Source organism: Rissa tridactyla, chromosome 3, assembly GCF_028500815.1.
Source record: "Rissa tridactyla isolate bRisTri1 chromosome 3, bRisTri1.patW.cur.20221130, whole genome shotgun sequence".
In the NCBI taxonomy this organism is placed as follows: Eukaryota; Metazoa; Chordata; class Aves; order Charadriiformes; family Laridae; genus Rissa; species Rissa tridactyla.
Genome location: NC_071468.1, coordinates 23,012,659 through 23,035,501, shown reverse-complemented (window position 1 = coordinate 23,035,501; position 22,843 = coordinate 23,012,659). Strand labels below are relative to the sequence as shown.

Sequence of the window (22,843 nt, the reverse complement as noted above, 5' to 3'; positions counted from 1 at the left end):
TATGGTCAGGCCACAGAGGGGCTCCAAAAATAGGTTAGAAACAGCTCTCTGAGTGAAAACAAATTGCCTAAATTCCAATAAGAGAAAACAGTGTTCTTGACATATTTTCATGTGGCTACCGCTGTTTTGAGTTAAATCTATAGAGATCGAATACAATATGCCGCTACTTTAAATTTTGAAGCTATTATTCCGTCAAGACACTAAAATGCAGAGAAATCTGCATGGGTCTGATGCCTTCAGGCTTCAAGATTTATTATGAAATAAAGAAAAAATGAATGATGGTATGTCAGTTGGCCTGGACATCAGCTATTGAACCTGCGTTATAGAAGAAAGAAAATCTCAAAAGACTTTTAATCATCATAGACATTAAAATGTTTGTAAAACAACTATTATCGCACAGCTGAGACATGTATAAAATGTAACACTTTTGAAATACAAACAAAAGAACATACAAGCTAGAATAATATTCTCCCATTGCACTTAATACTCTTAAAATTAAAAGAGCACCTGACTCTACATATCTATAATGCATCACTTCACAACTTTGAATCTTTTAAAGCTGGGATTATGCTTTGTAAGAACCTACCCTGAATGCAAAATAAGGCAGCTTTACAGAAGAAACTGCTGCTAAGCAGCTTGCAATCTAGATAATATAAAATTCTAACCTCTAATAAAATCACCTTCATTTCAAAATGATGACATCTGATTTTTTTTCTTGCAATAAGTATCTCAAACAAAACAAATTTACAAAGTGCAATTATATTGACTTCATAAATTAATATTCAATAAACTCAATTGTCTTCTGTTGAAGTGCTATACCTCTAAGGGGGGCGGGAATCAATCTGGGATTCGCTGATTAACATGTTATGTTGATTAATCCTATGATCTCATTGAAAAGTCTAAAGATCAAACGAATATTAGATAAGCTGCCATGTTAAACTAAGCAGTATTCAGTTTTCCCGTTTGTATTTCTGGTGTACAACATTTTTTGGAATAATCCTTCATGCTTGTCTGATAAATACATTTGAAAGCTACACATGTGATGTAAACCCAGCAGAGTCACTTAACAGAGAAAAGTATCAAGTCAAAATGCATTAAGACAATTAAGATTTATAGTAATTACAACAAACTTGCCAGGGGCTATGCAACCCTACTACTTCTGTAGTAGCATTTATGATGTTTTTGCATTTTTGCCAATTTCTGTGTTACATTTTGATATTTTCAGATAGTGTAAAGCATGCTACTGGGAAAACACGCACACAAAAACCTCCATTGTGCATGTATTTTTAAATCTTTTTGCATTACCACCTTAAAAGTTTTCAGTAACTTGGCATTAACTGGTCTAACTTGACTTCCTTACTCAAAGAAATAAAAAGCTCTGTAATGTAAAGATTACTTCTTAGGATCACCTTTGGCTAAAGTAAAACAGAAGCTTGAAATAAATGAAAAATTTAGTTATTTTAATTGCCATTGCTGTACCAAACAGCACAAAGCCATATTGTCCCACAGCATGAAGTGATCAGATATCTGCCCAAAATGATGGACAGCTCTGGCCCAGTGAACAGGCAAAAAAATCCCATTTACTCTCTGCCAGATGGGACCTACTGGACGCTTCAGCGCAAACAACTCATCCTTCTTCAGACCTTCTTGTCCGACTCTTGAGCTAGCTCCAGCTGATAATGATGGATATCAAGGCTACAGTAAAGTGGGTGACAACAGCAGCCTTGTTATAACTGCCAGTCTTTCAGTCTTGTCATTATTACACATTGAAGATTTATTTGAGTTTATTGTTGTGCACCGGGTCTAGCCATTTACAATTCATCACCTACTACAGAAGGTTCAAGATAGTGGCCATAGCTATAATTGCCACCTCCACCTGCTTCTGGAAATTATGAGGTCACCAGCTAGGGCAGCTCAACATCCACAGAGCTCCGCAAGTCCTCACGAGCACCTGCAGCAAATACCACTGATGTTACTCCTGGTACTTTTGGAACGCCAGATTTTGTTTGTAGTTACAGTATACACACTCTTCAAAGCATCCCTGAAAGTTCTAATTCATCAACAATGTAATAAAGCTTTACACCTGCTTCAGAATTCAGTGAGCAGATGTCGTAATTCTTTTGTATTTGTAAGCTAATATTTATTTTATGTACCTACAAAGAATTAATATTACTTTAAGTACAATGGGAATGTATTTTTCAGACGGGATTTCTTAAGGCTACAAAACAACATGATGCACAATGTTCTAATGTTAAACAAATCAAAAATAAGTAACTTAAGAAAATAATTCAATGCAAAGAATCATGTACTTTTACCATGGGTTTCTTACTGCATAAGAATTATAAAATATTTTAGAAGCGGAAATTGGTTACTCACTGCTGAAGTTTTCCTTAGTATTGGTAAATATTCAAGTAGATAAATGCTATCTTGAAAGAACAACACTGGTTCCTCATCAGCTCCTCCATTCCCACTACTTACTGAAATATTTTCCGGTTTTAATATAATACTCTCCATACTTGCTTCTTTTTTCATTATTAGAACAATTACCGTTATCTAAAGTGAAAACCTTGTGAAACATGGATTTATCTTCTATTAGCAATTGAGGATATATTATTAAGAAAAGCCGCTAATTTCTCTAACATCCACAATATTCTAAACCCCCTAAACCTCAATATATGGAAACCAAGAGTAATGCTTCTGCTGTTCATTACAGGCAGTCGTTAAAGGCAGGAGGGAACAAGTTAAGGTTTTAGTCAAGTGGCTTGATGAAGGAAAAAATTAAAATTCTGTTCAGGCTAAAGCTGGGCTGAAGGTCGTCAGTAAAGAGGGTTAACTAGGACCTCACAGTAAGTACTAAGTCAACATAGCAGAAGTGCTTCTACCTGAAAGTCATTAAAAAGGTGTGGCTTTCAAAAAATAAAAATAAAAAGTAAGCCTGATCTGGCTAATGGTTACATATGCTGCTTAAATCCAAGGAAAAAAAAAAAAGTTTTCTGGTAGTGTTAGATCGACAGTATCCTTTCAGTTCCTATGTTAGCTATATTGCATGAGGGAGAATTGTGTTATATTTATGAAGAATTTAATAAGTATAAACTTACTATACACTCTCAGATTTATAGAACTATCACATGAACATTGAGGTTATTAAAAAAATACTTCAGGATTCAGGTCAGTCATTAAAAAGGTATTTTCTAACAAAGTCTCATACAGAAGTGCAAACATACACCAAATGATTAAATTATTCAGAACTCAACATGACCCAGCATTATTAAAATATCATTGATGGATTTGCACACTTCACTTTCAAGTAACTCCTTTCATCCAGGAGAAGCTCTCTGATTTTATTTTTTTTTTGCCTTCCCCTGTGTCAGACAAGCAAGAGACAAAGAATTGTCTTGGAGTAATTTCTCTTTTTAAGCAGCATCGTTTAATTTCCAAATGCAGAACTATCTAATAAAGTAAAATGATTTAAGGTCTCAGTCATGAGGTTTCCAATAAAGAGGAGTATCTTTGCTATACTGTAAGATACAAATAGTATGGAAAAGCGTATTGGTATAAGAAAATATTGAAGCACCTTTCAGGTTTTTCATCTCAAAGCAAAGCCGTATTCTGTTATTGCCTAACATAAAGCAAAACAGGAGACTGTTCACTTAAACAGTCTTGCATCGTTATTTTACTTATTTAAAAGTCCAAGTCAGGGATGAACTGTATCACATCCACTGAAGAGGTAAATTTACTTAAAAATCTAAAAATACATACCTAAGTTTAATAAAAGATCTGAGAATGAAAGTGTATACTTGCTTTGAATTCTGAATAAGTATAGGGGTTTAGCAAACAAGAGGGTCTGATGTTATTAAACTTCAATTAGTTACAAGTTATGATGCTTTATTTTTGAAATGTATTTAATGCAACACAAACTGAGCTAAGGCTATTTTTTCATTTTACAATTAAAAATATTTTCCTATTATAAGTTTGTTATAAAATACCATTTAGACTACAATCAACCCCCTTGCAAGAGTCCAAGCACTCTGAAACACAAGGCAGTTATTACAAGGATATCAAACTTTCCAGGTTCCATTTAAGTACAAGTTGTATCTGCAAAGGGAAAGTGTAGTCAATATACTAAGACGATTTCAGAATAGATTCTGTGTCAAATATATTGCATATGCTTTATGAATACTATTTCCAAATAGCGTCAGAAACTTATGAAGAGTTGTGAAAATTGTTTTTTTCAGGATTAGTGCCAGATTTTGAAACTTCTTTTTGCAAGCGTGTTCTCTGAAGGCTTGTCTCAACTGCTGCTTCTGTAGCTCTGCAATTTTGGGCAAGAACATGGAAATCCAGGTTGCTCCTTCACATTAGTGGAATGTAGTGGAATGCAAAATGAACTGGTTTTATTTTAGTTTTTGTGAATGTAGCTAGATTCAAAAAACTTGGAGATCTTGGAAAGAGACTGCACTGCATCGATGGGCAAAGCAGAGACCAAGCAGGCCAAGAAAAAGCATCAGCCTTTAGTTCTGCGTTGACAAAGTGGTGCCTTGGTATTCATGAAGCCAACAGGGAGAGGGGGAATGCTTTTATCTGACACAGCATCCTTGGGCTTCTTTGTGCATAAGGAGCAGCTTTAAATCTATGTATTTGTTAAGTCAAATATTTATTACCAAAAATCATCCAGAGGCATTTCCAATAAACGAGAAACTCAACAGAAAAGTTAAAGAAAACTTAATATATTTAGGATTATAAAGTGCCCTTTCATTCATAATGATCAAGAGGCATGAAGCAAATTGATTAGTACACGTGTCTGTGCTTTAAATAAAAGGATGGCAAGTAAATGGATGTCAAGAATCTTAGAGGAAGAATTAATTAATGCTGAAAAATATAAATAAAATGGTGACAGAAATGCAATGCTACAAATTACTAAAATAGCTTTAAAAAGTTTTTTTAATGCCTTAATTTGACATGTGATAAAAATCATCACTTAAAAAAGATAACATTATTTGCAAATTGAGCAAGAGGACCTGATGATAGCCATATATAATCAGTTGTCACCTTGCAGCTCAATTAGCCCTCATGTAAAAATGAGGCATGTAAGGAGAAATGAGGTTTTGACATTATCTCTGCCAGCAAGATAATTACACAGCCTTCATTTAACAGTAGGGCAACACTACTGTAGCAACAAATTAACTCAGCTCCATTTGCAATTCATGGTGTGTTTTCTCATTTAATACCATTTGTCTTACCCCAAGTGAATGTTTCCATTAGTTTTCTCCAGCACAGCAAAATACTCTTTGACTTCATACATTACATCACCAACTACTTTAGTTCCAGTAACTTTCAGAAAGCTGTATAAATTTGATTAAATGATCTTCCCCCTCTCCCCAGTTTTAACTAAACCATTTTTTTTTGGTTTACAGCCAAATAATAATACAGCAGGTGCTTTTGGATTTAATGAGCAAGGAACTGATTCTATACCACATTCATTTCATTCCTGTAGTTGACACCAAATGCCCTAATTTCCTTCATTTTATGGAAAATATATGAATACACATGTTTCTACTATAAATTTAAATGAAACCTAAATGAAACTTCCCCAGCCTCGGTAACCAAAAAAGTGATACACACTGCTTAATGGAAGCATTATTAAATAGAACAAGTTTGTGCATAAAACTGAGATCCAAAGACTTAAACGCAGATTGTCATGTCTGCCTTTTGTTAATGCTCAGAAAACGTGCACATGCATGATTACTTGGTTTTTTTAGACATGCAACTTCCCAGATGATACTATGCAAGGGACTATGGGCAAGAATTAACTTCCCACAAACTTGGATGTATGCTAACTTAAAAATTCCAGTCATACCTTAATGCTTGTGAGCTCATAGGAATAGTTAATGTTTGAGTAGAGCTCTCAAGAGCTCCTTAGTGCATGTACTAAACATTCGTGTACAAAAACTAAGAATACCTTTCCAGTCAGCAACGAGCTAGCTCTACATGCAGTTTTCGTTAAGTTTGAAGAATAATCAACAGTCACTTGCTGGTGGCTTCACTGCCAACTAAGCAGAAGGTCGCATAAATGTCTGAAAATTACCATACTTTGTGGTCTAGGAAAGTGTTTACATACTATTACATACTATTTTGCAAATATTTTAATTGCTAGTCATCTTTATAATGTACACAATTGCTAAACCCTTTTCTGAAACCAACATCAATAGTTTAAAGTCTTTTCTAAATTTTTTTTAAAAAATCACCATCTTCTAAAGGAAGGTCCAATCTGCATTGGAATTTCAATTACACTAGAAGTTGAAAATGCACGGATACTGTCTGTCCTACGTTACTCAGCAGGAAATGAAGAAATGAATTACTGCTTTCCAAAGCCGATTTCTTGGCATCTTCATTTTCTTCCTCATAATCACTCTTTCACTGTAATAAAAGAAGCTTTTTCATTAGTTATGCAAAACTCCAAGATGACTTGTAACTTCTTGATCTTCCCAAGGATTCTTACTATAAAAGTCTAGAAACTACTACAACTACTACTGTACTGACAAACACATAGAAGAGGTAGTAGAGGATCATTCATCACAGTGACAATCCATCACAAAAAATAACGCACCCAGAACACATAGGCCTAAAAACTTGAAGCGGTCACTGCAGCTACTACAAATTGTGGCAGCTTAGAACAGCCAGGTTTCTCAAAAGTAAGTTTGCTCTTTGTCTACTTTGGAAATATTCCCCTCTGCATCAATAAACAGATTTTGAAAAGAAGATATGCATTGGTTTTAATCACATACTGTAAAAGATTAGCTGGTTTTCGCACCAGTCACAAGTCTGTTATCATTTCCATCATATTGAAAGCTTATCCAACAGATGCCCTCCTCTTACCCTCCAGTAGCTCTTTGTGCACTCAAGATTAACACACTAACACAATGTTTTTCTGTATTAACCAGCACGAGATATTTGGAGGAGTCTTTGTTGCCATAAAATAAGGAAAGTTGCATTAAAGGCATTCAAATTGTGTTCACTTGCAAGGAACAAGAGCAAAATACTATGCCAGCACTTTGTATAGGGTATACCATGCAAAAACTAATTAAAGGGTTTGAAAAACAGTATTATAGATACTCTTTTGAAACTTTACTTCAGTTAAAATTGGCTACCAATGATGTGCTGAATGTCACCTTTTCCTAGTAAGAATGAGCAACCTCTCTGATAATAATCTAAACCACTTCAAAAAGCATAACTGTTTGGGGTTTTTTTGAAGTATTTAACAAACGTGAACTCTGGGCTTGACAAAGGAAAGCACAACTATTTTCCAAATTAATTAAATAGAATAACAGATAGAACTGACATACAGATGATTTGTCTAACTAAAGTTCATAAGATATATTTAGCCTATAGTAAAAGAAAGGGTGTCACTTTTTGTTACATGATTCCAAGGTGACTGCTTATATTTTGTACTGCTAGGCTAATTCTAGCCTGAGCACAAATCTGTCTTTTATTTCATAATTAATTCTCAGTGTCAAAACCAGTAGATGTCTTTTTTTGTATCAACGTACTCTGTCTGTTAATTATACCACCATAATAACCAGGCTTGAAAACAGAATAGTGCTGTGACAGTATGAACGCACAGAAAGACATTTCTGAGGGGAATAGAGAATCGAGGCTCCAGCAAGCAAATAAGTAAAGTGAGCTCCTAAACTCACTTGATAAGAGACTCAACTTCACAGAAACCTAGGTTTCTTTTATTACAATAACTGGAAAAAAGTAAATTGAAAATGAAACTGGTTTAGTCATGCTGGTATCTTAGTATGTAAAACAAATGGTATTGTTTTACATACACAAGGGTTATATTTTATATCATTGCTCAGAACACTTGTATACAGAATGTGGAACCTCTACCAACAGAGATAAGTGCTTATCTTCTATTTGCTAGCTTTCACCTAACCCAGATCCCAGCTCCTTTCCTGAAATCTCACCCAGGCACCTCGGGGTCAGTTTAATACTAATACAGTTCTTAAAGAACAAAGTAAAACCCAAACGACCCGTTCCTTGATCCTATTTCCAAAATCTTTTAATAACACTACAAAACTGTGACCAGCAGGGATACTGATGTCCCAGTCTTCCTCTCTGCCTGCTATTCTCATTTTAGGCAGAAATTCAGGTTTAAGACTCAAAGATTATAGGATTATTTGAATTCCACCACCAATATCACAAAATCTAATTCAAGCCTTACATCATTTTTCATGCCCCACACATTTTCCCCTGTTTTCTTTCATGCCATCCCCTCCTCCCTTGACACAGAAGACCAGATTCTGCAAAATTTGTTATTTTTTTTTTAATGCTCCTAGCATTAGCAGTTCTTTGACTTCTCCCTGTCTCTTGTGCACAGAACATTTTTCATGAACTCATCTGTACAGCTTTCACCTTTCCTCCAGTTAATTCCCTTTGGAAGACCCTCATCTGCCATGCTGCCCATGGGAAATCCAGCTGATTTATACTGACAAGTTAATTAAAAAAAAAATCAGCTTATTCTTATTTACCAGCCAACAGTCAAATACCCTGCTAAACTATTTCCCCTCAATCTCTTGCATGTATGTTTTTATCTCCTTGTGGCACAGACAGCGTTTTTTATATTTGGAAAGAATCTATTACTTTGTGAGAACAACAAAAAACAAGTACAAGTATGTGACACTCAAGTCCACAAGGAACAAAAATTCCAAGTTGTAAATATGTAAGAAGTGACTGATTGACTCCCCCAATTAAAACAGTAAAAGTTCAATCTGCCAGTGTTTTTGCTTTCTTTCTTTCAATAGTTACCTTTTCTAGACTAGGCTAGGTCTAGCCTTGCTCTGGAGTTTTTCTTTTATTTTAGCAGAATAGCACACTGCACTGGAGAGGGGAAATGGTGTTATTAATCCATCCTTGCCTATGTTCCTCTTATACCACTTGGCGCCTTCCATCAGCTATGACATTTACTGGATTCAGTGAGCCGATTCAATCCACTGAAATCCTGAGGGGTGGGAGGGTGCAAGCAAGTGGACAAATTCAAGTCGAATAATTTCAGTGAAATACTGAACTATTCCACTAAGTGGCAAGGAGCAGGATCAACTGAGAATGTGCATCCTCTTACCCTCTCCTCCTTTAGGGGCCACAAGTTGTTAAGCCAGTTCAGCTGTTCCATTTAACTTCTCAAGATACTGAATAAATTGTTAACCTTCAGGGTGGTGGTAGGGGAATATTACTATAGGAGACTGTTTCAAGTTCTTTACTGAAAGAAAGGCCATGCTGCTGACTTAACTTATTCTACCTTGAACATGAAAGACGGAAATAGAATCCAAAAGCCAACAAGCTAAGCCACAAGAAAATCTAACATATATTAAGAAAAAAAACCAAGAAAACATCTCCCTAAAGAATGACATTTGTAAATAAGTGCAGATGAATCATCATAGTGAAAGTTTTTGGTCACTTTATTGGACCCCCACTTACATTCTTTTGTCCATCCGATAACTGCCTGGATAAAATTAATTTAACTAGAGAGTTGAATGCATATTAAAAAGAAAACATAATTAGAGAGCTAGATATGGTACTTCCCAATATTTTGGGATCCCATCCTATGATCCAATCATAAGATTATAGGATGGGATCATTGGCTAGAATCAATAATTCAGGTGGAAAGAGACACCAGGACGTCTCTAGTCCAATGCCCTGCTCCTCAGATCTGAGGATAAATCGGATTAGTCAAGGCTTTATTCAGTTGGGTCTTGAAAACTGCCAAAGATGGAGACTGCATACCCTTCCGGGCAACCTCTCCCATTGTTCAGTTGTCCTCACGTTGAACTGAAAGAAGACATAACCTCAAATACGAGTTCTCAGCTAGTTAGATAACCACAATATATTTCAGTCTTCCAGACAAAACGATTAATGACAGGAAAAATATGTGACTGAAATGAGACTGGTATGCTGATGGTGAAAGAAGGTAGTAAAGCATTTTTTTAATTAAAACTGTACCACAGTCACATCCAGATTTTTGTTCTTTTGAAAAGAGTATTTTGAGTTTCAAGTGAATAACAAAAGTGATTTCAATGTACTTTTGTTTATCGTTAGCTGCCATATTCATATCCCAGTCTGATTAATAGCTAGATTGTCATATATTATTAATACAAAAAACAGTAACATTGAAGGATACATGTAAGTTTAAGAAAAAATGAACTTTTTCAACTAAAATATTTCAAATTCTTCCTTAAACGGGGGAACTGAGTTCCGTGACTCCCTCTAAACCAGTAGATAACATACTCACTGTACACATAAAATGATGCATATAATAATGCTCTATTATCACACAGTGTTTGTGCACACCTACACTAGAAAGGCAGCATGTTTCCTTGAGGCAGCAATGGTCTATTAAAGCTAAACTTAAACTGGTTACAAGAATCACCTTGCTGGGAAAATAAATTATATCTTTTATTGTGTAGACAAAAAAAATGTTGAAGTTCCACTTGTTTATACATTAAGTATTCAATGTTATTAACCATACAACATTATCAAATGAAAATATTTTAATATAAGAATTTAGCATAACAGGACATTACTGTTCTTGCGAGTTTAGATATTTAGGCAGCCCGTGTTTCTAAGACTACAGATTAACATCCTAAACTACTATTTCTTGTTTCAGGTACAGAACAGGGGAAAATTTAAAACATGCGTAGATAAGTGTAGATTACTATTTTTATGCTTTCTGGGATGCTTCTTCCAGAAGCAACAAATCAATGTAAACAGGATTTAAATCAACAGTATGCATTTTTACTTACAGTAGAGCAGTTTCTGTTTTTTTTTGTTTGTTTGTTTTTTTCCAGACTAACAGAATGTTTCCATAAGCACATTGCAGATTTTGGGCCAGATTCTCAGAAAGCATAATAATTTAGGGACTTACCTGTACTTTAAAGTGGAAGTTAAAAACTTCCACGGCTTTGCACCAAGAAACCTAATATTGAAGATAACTTCTCTGCTACACAGCAAATGCTCTGTTTTGGGGTTTTTCTCATCCCTGCCCCTTTCTGCTTTCTACGTATCACTCATGCAGAAGCGTTAAGAGGACAAGCTAATACATTAGACAGAGAAGTGTTAATGGCTGACTTTACTATAATTGGTCAACAACTTCACGAAGTAAATGTTTTGAACAGAGGATAAAAAGAGGGAGCTTTGATAAGGCAGTCAGCCAGGTTGTAGACTCTGGCTGGTTAACATTCCTTGCTGATTTAACAGTGGTAATTCCCAAGATAGGCATTGCTTCTGATGTAGGACTACCAAAGCACTTGAATTTAAATGTTTCCCTGTAAAATTTAAGCACTTGGTCAAGTGCATAAATCTCTATCAAGAGACTGCAGGCACCCTTTCAATATTGAATACTATTCAGTTAGCCAAAAGACTAAGTGAGATTAAGTCTCTGCCAAAACTGGTTCTTAACTACTCAATTAAATCTGACATGCTTTAAGAGACAAAAGGTGTTTAATCAGTTGTTACAGGTTTTTCTGACAGCTTGAGCATATGCAGTATACTCTGTTCTTACTCAAGTCAATTCCAAAAACTTCTGCACTGTTGCTTGAAGCCCATGAAAAGCAACAAGGCATACTTCCCATTTCCAGACTGGATACACACTGGTGCCAAAAATAGATACGAACCTTTGGATAATAGAAAAGACCAAGTAAGTTGCATGGGGATGAGAAAGACTATCATTTGCCCATCAAACCTAGACAGGTTTCTAAACAACGTCATAGAATCTTATTTCTCAGTTTTAACTTCTATAATCAAGAACTAAAGGTAAAATCCCACCAGGAAAGTCTGTCCTAAATGACTCACTACTGCTAAAAGAAGCTGTCCGGCATCCTCCTTTCCATCCTGCTGTCAGCTTCACATTCCTGTCAGAGTTGATGTTTCCAACCTTCTCCAGATCACTTCCAGTTCACTAAAGAGACCAGAAAGCTAACCTCAAAAGAAAAGTCTGGGTGTTTTTCCCCCCGTCTTGGTGAATTGAGGCAGCTCAGAAATGGGTCTTATAACTGAGAACTGTGGCAAGATATAGGGGATGAACCACATGGCCTGGAGCCAGCTGGGAGATGGGGTTAAGAGCTAGGATAGAGTTAAAGAAAGCAAGAAATACAGAGGCAAGCCTTTTCCTTCTGGTGGCAGGAAACCACTGGATTGACTCAGCCACCTCAAAGACCTTACATTTCAAATTTTCAGACATGTTTTCCTTAAATATTAGAAACTTAGAATATCCATTTCAATTCTCATTAACTGAAAGACTGAAATAACTTTGTAAATCTCAGCAAACAAGCAGTATTTTGTTTCCTTCAAGCTACGGACATAATTCAGATAATGCATCACACCTGGAAAGAGGCTTACTGAATTTGTGTGTGACCAACTCCAATTCAGTAAACAATTCACATGCAGAACTGCCTCCCTTTGCATCAAACGAATTGCGTTATAATGGAAAGAGTGTGATACTTGAAAGAATTGCTTACAATTGCACATACGAGAGAAAAAGAGAGCTAAATCTAAATTAAGATGTTGCCTATGAAGTTTCCAATAGGACCTTGACATGACTGTTGACCTACTCATGACATGATCACACCAGTAAGGATTTGGAATTCTATTAGTATTACCAGAGGAAAAAAGTCAAGGAGTCATCAGGAAAACAAATCTATATCTGCTACTCCATCAGCCAATTACTGTTGTTAAAGTGGAATTAGATGAGTATTGACAATACGAAGGGGATAAGGATTAAGCAGATGACAGAGTATACAGCTAGCATTGCTGTTCTGTTTTTTTTTTCCTACAGAAAGCATGAAAAAAAACTCAGATGGGAAAGGAATATGCTATACAAAATATAGTATTATAACTCTGATCATGTCCTGAAGTAGCAGTTACATACATTAGCCTTCCAGCTAATCACAAATCCAGGCCAAAAACTAAATACAGTATTGAAGTGGAGTCCGCTAAGGCAAGAGTATTATGTGGCATTAACTTAACAACTCGCTTCAACCTCAATTATCTGAATGCCATGAAGTAATGTAATTAAATTATGTTAGAGGTATTTTTCTTAGTTTTGATAACTATTTTAATGTAATAAATGAAACCATAAGAAATTCTCGGTTAAATGCAGCAGTCTTTACAAAGTCAGTGCACTTTCAACATTTAAGAAGTTAACTTCATAACCTATTTGTTAATCTTAAATACTCTAGGTAACGTGAAAAAGGGTAGACCTGTAATTCTTACTGATTATTTATTTAGACTGATACAGCTGTCAGGCTGCAACCTGGCTTTATCATCAGCTACAATCATCATTAATTTCTTTTTAAACACAGACTCAGCACGGAAAGAGTGTATTTCCACATAGAACAACAATATACAAAATCTTAGCAAACAATTTCCTCCTATGGTCTAGATTCATAGGCACACAACTTCCTTAATATAAGGGACATAAGTCAATCGATACAAACAAAGCTAATAATGAAGTTGTGATGAAGTAATATAAATTTTAATTGTTTGTATTTCTTACTGAGGATGCTAAATACTACTGACAAATACAGCAAATCTCCTGGACAGATTGTATCAAATTCTCTTTTGAATCAAACACTTCTTATCTCCTGAATGCCATTACTTTTAAATGAAAAACATTTGTTTCCAGCAAAAGTATTGAATTCCTGCAGAATTATGCAGCTATGACAGATTTTTTTCTCCAAGATCAGCAGTACTGAACAGTGAACTCTGTCTCTATGCAAATCAAAGGAAGAAACTTAATCATATTCAAGCAACTTAGTAGCATTGTATTATTCAGTTTGCTTATTTAGTCCAAATAAACATCAAGAATGGCAGGTGACATAATACCATGTAAGAGGAAATTAGAAGGAATGAAACTGTTGAATTTCTAAAAATTTAAACTCCAAGTGAGGGATAAAAAAAGATAGTATGAAGATGCACGCGCAATAATTACTTCATTTTATTTAATACTTATTAGTGCTGATAGATGTCAATGTGCTCCATGTAAGTCCAAATTCAAAGAATTAGCACACTATCTTTTCTGTTTTGTGCTTTACTTAACGGGACCTAGCAGAGACCCAATTCTTATTCTGTGCTACCAGAAAGCACATCTGCTTCCTCCTTGACCCATCATTCTTGGAACTCAAGGGACCTGCTGCTCTTGAAAATTTGCCAAGAACTTTCTTGGCATTATCTTTTATCAGTACCTTAGGGAAATTTAACCTTAGACACTATTAAAACAAGAAAACACAACATTTTTAGAATATTCAGACAAAAGTTAAAGTAAGATCTAGAGGTCATTACAGCCATAGATCTAGCCACACCAAAAAAAAAAAAATAAAAGAAATTAGTATGGCTTCTATTGGTAAAAATCTTCAAGTATAATGAGCTGAAATATAAATAACATTATCTAAAATAATTAAGGATAATAGAGGATACTAGTTACTAAACATAACTGAACTGGCGAGCGAATCAATAAAATCAGTGCTTCTGAAGTTTCTATTCTAACTATCTCTACCTGTTCTCATCATGCATTCTGGATTTTGATAAAGGAAACTGGAAACAAAACGAGCAATTCCATCTGGCTTCTTACGGCTTTACACCTGACATTTAACTGACTTTGAGGTCTAAATAAGGCAGAAACACTGATCAAATGTTGAAGTATTTATAAGGTTACTCTCACATAGGTTTCTCTCATGTCGAGTTTATGCTGCAAGCCTTTCCACAGAGGAGTTAATAAATTTAGGTTTGTCACCTCAGCCTGGCTACTTCTTTTCAAGAAACTTAAGGTATTTAATAATCACTTATATCTGAATGACTGTCAGATTTCAGTGGGTTGTCAAATAAACTAGGAATTTCTGAAGATGATGGAATGAGGCAAGAAGTATGAAAGAAAACTGACAATAGCTCACCTCACTTCCACAGAAAACACAGTTAAAAAAGGCAAGAAAAAAATTGGCTTTCCACTAGCGAATGGCAATGGACAACACCCGCCTCTCCCTCTCCCTAAAAGAACAGATTTATTATACTGGAAAAAACAGAGGTACCAAGAACACAGAATATATGTTCACAGAAGAGGTTATACAATGCTGGCTATGCATTTCAATTCATTATCATAAAAGAGTCTAAGATAAGATACTTACAAGTTCAAATTAATGTGATTTGGAGAGACAAAGAAACTGTTGAATTTTTTTTCTAAGTTATATTGTCTCTACAGATATGAAGCAGCTCTGGTATAAGTATTTTTTCTTGCCTGTGTACAGAGCAACTACCACTGGCCTCACAGCATGCATAGATGTCCCACTGCTACAAGGCTCTGGCAATCACTATCAACTTATCTCTGAACACAGAAACTACATGTCCAATTTCCAGAAGCTTCTCTACAACTTTGCTGACAAACATCACTTAATTTAAAATTTTCGATGGCCCATACAAATGTTACCACAATTCTCCTTTTCTTCCTTCTTTAATATACTATTTCATTAAAACAAAGTGGCTGCTATCATAATCTGTTCTTTCAATTTGCTGCAAGTATTCAGATTAAGAATTAGTACAGTATTAAAATAGATAATTGCTTTTAAAACTTAATCAACATGCATGTTTAATACCAACAGATAGACACTAGCCAGACCACTAAGAGAGAATTTTGACCTTTTAAAAGTAAAAAGACTGCCAGTTTCTCTTTCAGCAGGAAAAAAACCCGTTACCTGTATCCAACACTGCCAAAGAGAATCTCTTAGTGACTTTCTAGAGTTTAAGCAACTGGAATGACAGTATTTAAAAACAAAAAAAAAAATAAAATCAAAAAACCACTACCATAGTTTTTAGGGAACTGGTCAGTCCCCAAGTATATCTGCCTGGCACTTGGAAAGATTTATATGAACTTACTAAGCGTGATCTAAGTCTACATTTACTTACAAAAAAGGCTCAAATCCACAATATTTTCTCAATCTGCCCCAAACTGATGTTCCTCTAGCAAATGTTACGCCCAGCTTTACATCTCAGCTCCTCTCCAGATCAGCAATCAGCAAAACAGGCTGAGCGGATATAAACAGAGATACGGACAAAGAAATTTTAACAAAGTAAGTTAGAGGATACCCCTGTAGTCCAACTACTACACAAGTCTTCATTTGCTTACTTAGGACAAATGAAGTAGTTTAACATCCATGTGCAAGAGAACAGAGGAGACAAGCAGTAAGATTATTGGCATTGGTAACTGTTGTACACGTATTCTAAAAACAAATGACTTGCACAAGCAGCTGGCTGATGACAAGCAGTGGAAAAAAGAGGTAATTATATTGTTATCTCAAAAAAAAAGGGACACACCTGTAACACTTTACTCAAGAGCACTTACAGTAAAAGCAGTCATTTTGAGAATCCATTACTATTACAATACCATTAAATTTAAGAGCTCTGAAGCGATTTTAATTTTTAGGTATTAAAAAAAACCCCTAACCTTAGGCAGAATTTTCATATTTAAGCACTTATTAGGAGTTGAAAACTCAGAAAACTTAAGGAGGGTCACATTTGAATGACTGCAACTTTCTATGAATTCACAGTGCAACTGGCTGCGTCTTTTCTCGGTTAGGGGACATTACAAATACCTGTAACAGCGATTGGGAATAAAGGGCAAAAGAGTAAGAACACACAAACAAGTAACATGCAGAAATATAAACTTAAACCAATCCACTAAATGTAACCTGCCTTGCCAGATCTTTTTAAACTTATTGGAAAAGTTGTTCTTCTTAATATTGACAGAGAGATGCGTAAATCAATACATTTGGAACAAGCGATATATTTTAATTTAAAAACATTCAAACTGCAGCAGTAAATCTATGCACTTAGCACATACAAATCATCAGAGGGGTTTGCTTGTTGGGTACTTTTGATAAGACAAGATGGTACGCAAAGCTCAGATACAAGTAACATAACAAAAAATAAACTTTTTGAAAAATATACTAGCTAAAAATAGGAATAAGTTGAAATGAACTCTATTACCATTGGCTTGAATTTACCCAATGAAGTCAAGGAAGGAACAGTATGGAAAAACTATCAGAACTCTGAGTTGGTCTGTTTTGCAATCTGCTCTACCTACTTGCTACTGTCATAAAGTTCAGACCCAAGCAGTTTTCAGTAAAAAGAATGTCAGAAAGAGAAAAGAAAATGAGGAAAAAAGCAGCTCTAGAAGTCTCAAGTGCAAGTAAAGGCTCCTCATTTCTTTCTTATGGTATAATACTGCCCCCACACATTCTCCCCATGCTACTTCAAAATTACATTGCTACCTTCCCTAATTTCGTAGTCTGGTAGACATACTAAGTTTAATAAACTTTTCGTAAAAAATATGCAAATCTAAAGTCCATTACCTCAGTTTGACATTTTAACATAGATTAGAGCATGCCATACAGAAAAAAAAGCAACAGCTTTTTTTATTTTATTAAAAGACGTACTATGGTAAAATTAGAGCCTTTTTAAGTCAGCAAAATATACTCTTATCAAATTTGAAAACAAAAGCTTGGTATGAAATCATTAATAAAAGGGGATGAGGGAGAAGTCGAGTAACTATTTATCGAAAGAGTAATTATTTGAGGAGAAGGAGCAGGCAAGCTGGGACACTCTTTAAAGGATCTCAAGTTAAAGAAGTGTTAATTAATATATTCCATAATAGTTATTTGTGATTCTCATTTTGTGTTCTTTATCACTGAGGGTAACTGCAGTAAAAGGAGAGAAACCATTCTGAAGAAAGAAAAAACCCTATAGATATGATTTCAGAAAAAAAAATTAGTCTTAAATTTATAAAGCTATTATTTCTTATTTTAGAAACAATGATGTCACCTTCATTACATACCACTTGTGTGGACTAAAATTCTTCTTGGCAGCTCTACTGCTCTTTGTGTTTGTCCTATTTGCTATAGCCTAGCACATAATCAAAGTTTCTGCTGTTTCTGCAAATGAACTCATCAAGTTTGTAGTAATTTAAAATTGGACTACAACTTTGATCATAACAAATTAGTGATAAGGCGGCCAACTGTTCATTCACCATGATGCCATGCTATATTTGTGATCAATAGTAAAAGACTGATAATTATTTTACTTCTAGGTACAGCAAGAGAACATTAGAACCAAGAGCCAGTACTAAATCATTCAAACTGGATTTCAGCAACTGTGATCTTATAAAGAGTGGGAAAACACTCCTCTTTTCTCTTCCTCTACATTTCCTGTAAACACTGACTAGTAATACATTAATTTCTAATAACTAACCCTCACCCAAAGCAAAAATCCAAATACATAAGCTCATAAATGGCTCCTGAGGAATGGTTGTGGATAATAAAATAAAAAGGTGTTTTAAGAATCACTTTTAAACTCCACTGGAATGTGCAAACAACAAAATATACTATTATAGTTATCAAGTTATAGTATTTCAGATTGCTGTAACTGCCCAGTAAGCTGACCTGGTATCCTTTAAAATGACAGTGAGAAATATATTTAATATATCACAATTTTTCTTTAAAAAGGTTCCTCATGTGACATTTTAGCATGAATATAGGATTACAAAATTAGAACATTTATCATATCCTTACCACTAAAAGTGAAACATGCAACATATCAAAAGTATGTTGAAAGCAACTGCACTGTCTTCCTGATTATTTGGGTTCTATCTTCAAAACGAGCTTTCTCTCTCAGACTACACACCCATCCCATAATAAAAATTTTGTTGTACTTTGGGTAGTCGAAAAAAAATACAATAATTTGACCTTTCCTGGTAAGCTGCCAAGGCTTTTTATTCAACTCTTAAGAATTTTCCACTTTGAATGGAAGAGGGTTGCTGGTTGCAGCGCTGGACCCCTTGCAATCCATGTAAATTCCTTCTGCTGGAATGACTGTCTTGAATTGGGCTCTGGAAGCACAGAGTTCATAGAATCACAGAACAGTTCAGGTTAGAAGGGATCCTAAAGATCATCTAATTCCAACCCCCCTGCCATGGGCAGGGACACCTCCCACTAGACCAGGCTGCTCAAAGCCCCATCCAGCCTGGCCTTGAACACCTCCAGGGATGGGGCAGCCACAGCTTCCCTAAGCAACCTGTTCCAGTGCCTCACCACCCTCACAGGAAAGAAGTTCTTCCTAATACCTAATCTAAATCTACCCTCTTTCAGTTTAAAACCACTGTCCCTCATCCTGTCATTACACTCCCTGATAAAGAGGCCCTCCCCATCCTTCCTGTAAGGCCCCCTTTAGGTACTGGAAGGCCGCTATAAGGTCTCCTCGGAGCCTTCTCTTCTCCAGCCTGAACAACCCCAGCTCTCTCAGCCTGTCCTCATAGGAGAGGTGCTCCAGCCCTCGCATCATCTTCGTGGCCCTCCACTGGACCCATTCCAACAGGTCCATGTCCTTCTTGTGCTGAGGACTCCAGAGCTGGATGCAGTACTCCAGGTGGGGTCTCACCAGAGCAGAGTAGAGGGGCAGAATCACCTCCCTTGACCTGCTGGTCACACTTCTTTTGATGCAGCCCAGGATGTGGTTGGCTTTCTGGGCTGCAAGTGCACATTACCAGCTCACTTTGACCATCTTGTCCACCAGCACCCCCAAGACCTTCTCCTCAGGGCTGCTCTCAAGCCATTCTCTGCCCCACCTGTATTTGTGCCTGGGATTGCCACGACCCAGGTGCAGGACCTTGCACTTGGCCTGGTTGAACTTCATGGGGTTCGCATGGGCCCACCTCTCAAGCCTATCCAGGTCTGTCTGGATGGCATCCCTTCTCTCCAGCGTGCCAACCGTGCCACGCAGCTTGATGTCGTCAGCAAACTTGCTGAGGGTGCACTCAATCCCACTGTCCGTGTCTCTGACAAAGATGTTAAACAGCACTGGTCCCAGTACTGACCCCTGAGGAACACCACTCGTCACTGGTTTCCACTTGGACATTGAGCCATTGACTGCAACCCTTTGAGTGCGGCCAACTGGCCAGTTCCTTATCCACCAAAGTGGTCCATCCATCAAATCCATGCTTTTCCAATTTAGAGACCAGGATGTCATGCGGGACAGCGTCAAATGCTTTGCCTGAGTCCAGGTAGATGACATCGGTCGCTCTCCCCTTATCTACTGATGCTGTGGCAACGTCATAGAAGGCCACCAAATTTGTCAGGAATGATTTGCCTTTGGTGAAGTCATGTTGGCTGTCGCCAATCACCTCATTTTCCATGTGCTTTAGCAGAGATTCCAGGAGGATCTGCTCCATGATCTTGCCAGATCAGACTTCATAATGCTCCTAAGCTGCTACGGCAGTGAGTTCAGCATTGATGCATTGCTAAGCAAGGTCTGTTGTTGCTTTTCAGTCTCTGCTGTTACCACTCCTTAATGGCAACGTGTAAGTAAGCATTATGCTTACTGTGATAGATTTATTGAAATTACTACCAAAACCGGTACAAACAGTGCTGGTAATGAAGGAAATTATGATTATAAAGAATACTGATAAAAAGACTGAAAGAGAAAATGCTATCAAGTGTTTCTGGGAAATGAGTCCAGGAAACATTATATAGGACAATACAGTAGGTGGCCCTCTCTCTGTTTACCCTTATAGACCTGCCTCTGCAGTGATACTAAGTGGTAGTCCAATGCAGGACTAATGAAAAAGAGAAGGGGGTTCCAGTTTATTTTTTGTCTTAAAAAAGACAATTAAGCAAGCCATTTTTTAGCTCTTATTTGGACAACACAGATTCTTATCAAATATATGAAGCTTAATGGTCTGGGATCATGTAAAGTACGCCTCCATGCAATGCCTTACCTGATAAGAAATAGAGCATGATGGAGGCTGCTGTGAGCGAGCTGGTACTTTATGCAGTGGCTCTCCAAACACTTGCCTCTGCTAACATGCTTATGTCCACCGAGTCCTAAGGAGCTGCAGATTTTTCTGTGGTTTCTGGAATTCATACACCTAAACCAGGTAGAGAGAGGCCTAACCGGCCAAGTCAAAAAATTCAGAGAGAATGCCGGGGATAGGAAGAAAGCACAGCACTGTGCTGGAAACAGAGGCAGCATTGACACCACTGACTCCTAGAAATGAAAGCCTCAAGTACTAAGATTTGACAAGGCTGTTCTTCATTGTTTTACAAGATAAATATTTCATGATTTTATTTGTTTTTAGTAAATCTAAATAATACTTATTAAATAAAATACTTAAGCACAGAGAAACACTTTGCATTTGTTTTTGGCAACATGGGCTATCACGTGAATAACATACCAGCAAGGACAGCCTTGTCTTTTACCATACTCCCACTTTAAAATTCCTTTATTTGATAAATATGCATCTTTCTGCTACATGCTCTACATCAAAGATCTTCCCTTGTTCTTCTTAAAGCCCATGCACTATAAACCCTATTCTGCGTCAGCGATTTTAAATTTCATCTATAAAAGTCATTTTACATATACTACAAATAACAATACATGCCTCAGTTTGAATATTAAAGCTGTAATTCAATTTCAAGGTTCTTCTGACAGTATTTCAGGACCACTCTTTTTCCAGGTTTTACTTGAATCCTTTTCAGTAAATTCACAAACTACCACAAGTCAATAGCTCAAAAGCAGATATATTCCATCAAGAACTTCATGAGGGGTTATTGCTACCCATTCAAAGAGTACCGAGAAGTTGGTCCTATAGTATAATACTAGAAATTAACAAAAAATAGTTACACAATACCACATTCATAATCCATATCCTACACATATTATTTACAACTTGCTATGTATTTTCTTCTTGCATTCCTATCAAATGGAAAGGAGGGTATTATCAGCTATCAGAGAGATATGAAAGCCATAGACATGTAAAACCAGATTTGCAGAGCATAAACTTCACCCAAGTGTCTATTCCTTTGATTTTCTTAGCTTTAATTGCTCAGATATACCTAATTAATAGACAATACGAGGCATGGACTGGATGAAATAGATGAAACTTAGCCTCTACAAATCTGATTACAGTCTCAATAGAGACGTACTCTTCCTTCTGTAAAGCATGAGATTGTATTAACATAGTCACCGCTTGGAAATTATCTAACATACAATCACATGAGGCACAGTTTTTACTAAAACTAGTTTTCTACACTGAAGAGAAGTCATAGCTTTTTGAAAAGCTAAACATTAAACTTGGAAATCCTCCTTACTAGGAAGCAAACTAGTACCATAGAAGTGATTTGCATTGCTTTCTTAAAGTATGATCATATTAGTAAGCTATGTGCATTACATATAGGATAACACCTATAACACCTGGTATTATCCAGGCACATAAGAGGTTTTGTACCAGTTATGTATTCAGTTTTCCATTCTAATTTTAACTTCTCCAAGGCATTTTATTGAAACAAATAGTTTGTGTAAGTAACCTCAGCAACCGACAAATGAAAAAACCCCACCCACTTTTGAACACAACTCTATCCCCCCTCTCTATTTTCTCAAGCTTCTCTTTGTACTGCTGTAAGCATCTTCATATACAAAACCAAACCAAGGCTACCTACCCTGTATTCAGCCCAGCTAGCAGGATTTGGGCAGCTGGAGGAGGGGGCTGCAGGGGTGATCTGTGTAGGAGGTGGTGAGGGAGTGCTCTGTGCCAGTCACAGTTGGTGATGGACAAAACAGACCCATTGTGCACCAAAATGAAATCAGAGGTGGTTTTGGTTGTTGCTAAGTGGTTACAGCCTTTTCTGCTCCCCACACTGCCACACCAGCAAGTAGGCTTGGGGGTGCACAAGAAGCTTGGAGGGGACACAGCCAAAACAGCTGACCCCAACTGACCAAGGGGATATTCCATCCCATGTGACATCATCGCCAT

The 22,843-nt window shown here is 36.5% G+C and overlaps 1 protein-coding gene across 3 annotated transcripts in view; it reads right to left on the bottom strand.

Moving 5' to 3' along the window:
- GPATCH2 (G-patch domain containing 2) overlaps nucleotides 1-22,843 on the bottom strand; it is a 134,384-nt gene that overhangs the window by 68,983 nt on the left and 42,558 nt on the right. The window contains exon 6 of one of the 3 annotated variants that reach the window (XM_054194464.1): nucleotides 1,347-6,417. The exons of the other annotated variants lie outside the window; for them this stretch is intronic. Coding sequence (XP_054050439.1) covers nucleotides 6,415-6,417 — 3 coding nt within the window. The 3' untranslated portion in view covers nucleotides 1,347-6,414. Of the gene's footprint in view, nucleotides 1-1,346; nucleotides 6,418-22,843 lie in introns of those variants that run through there. 3 annotated transcript variants of the gene reach the window in all.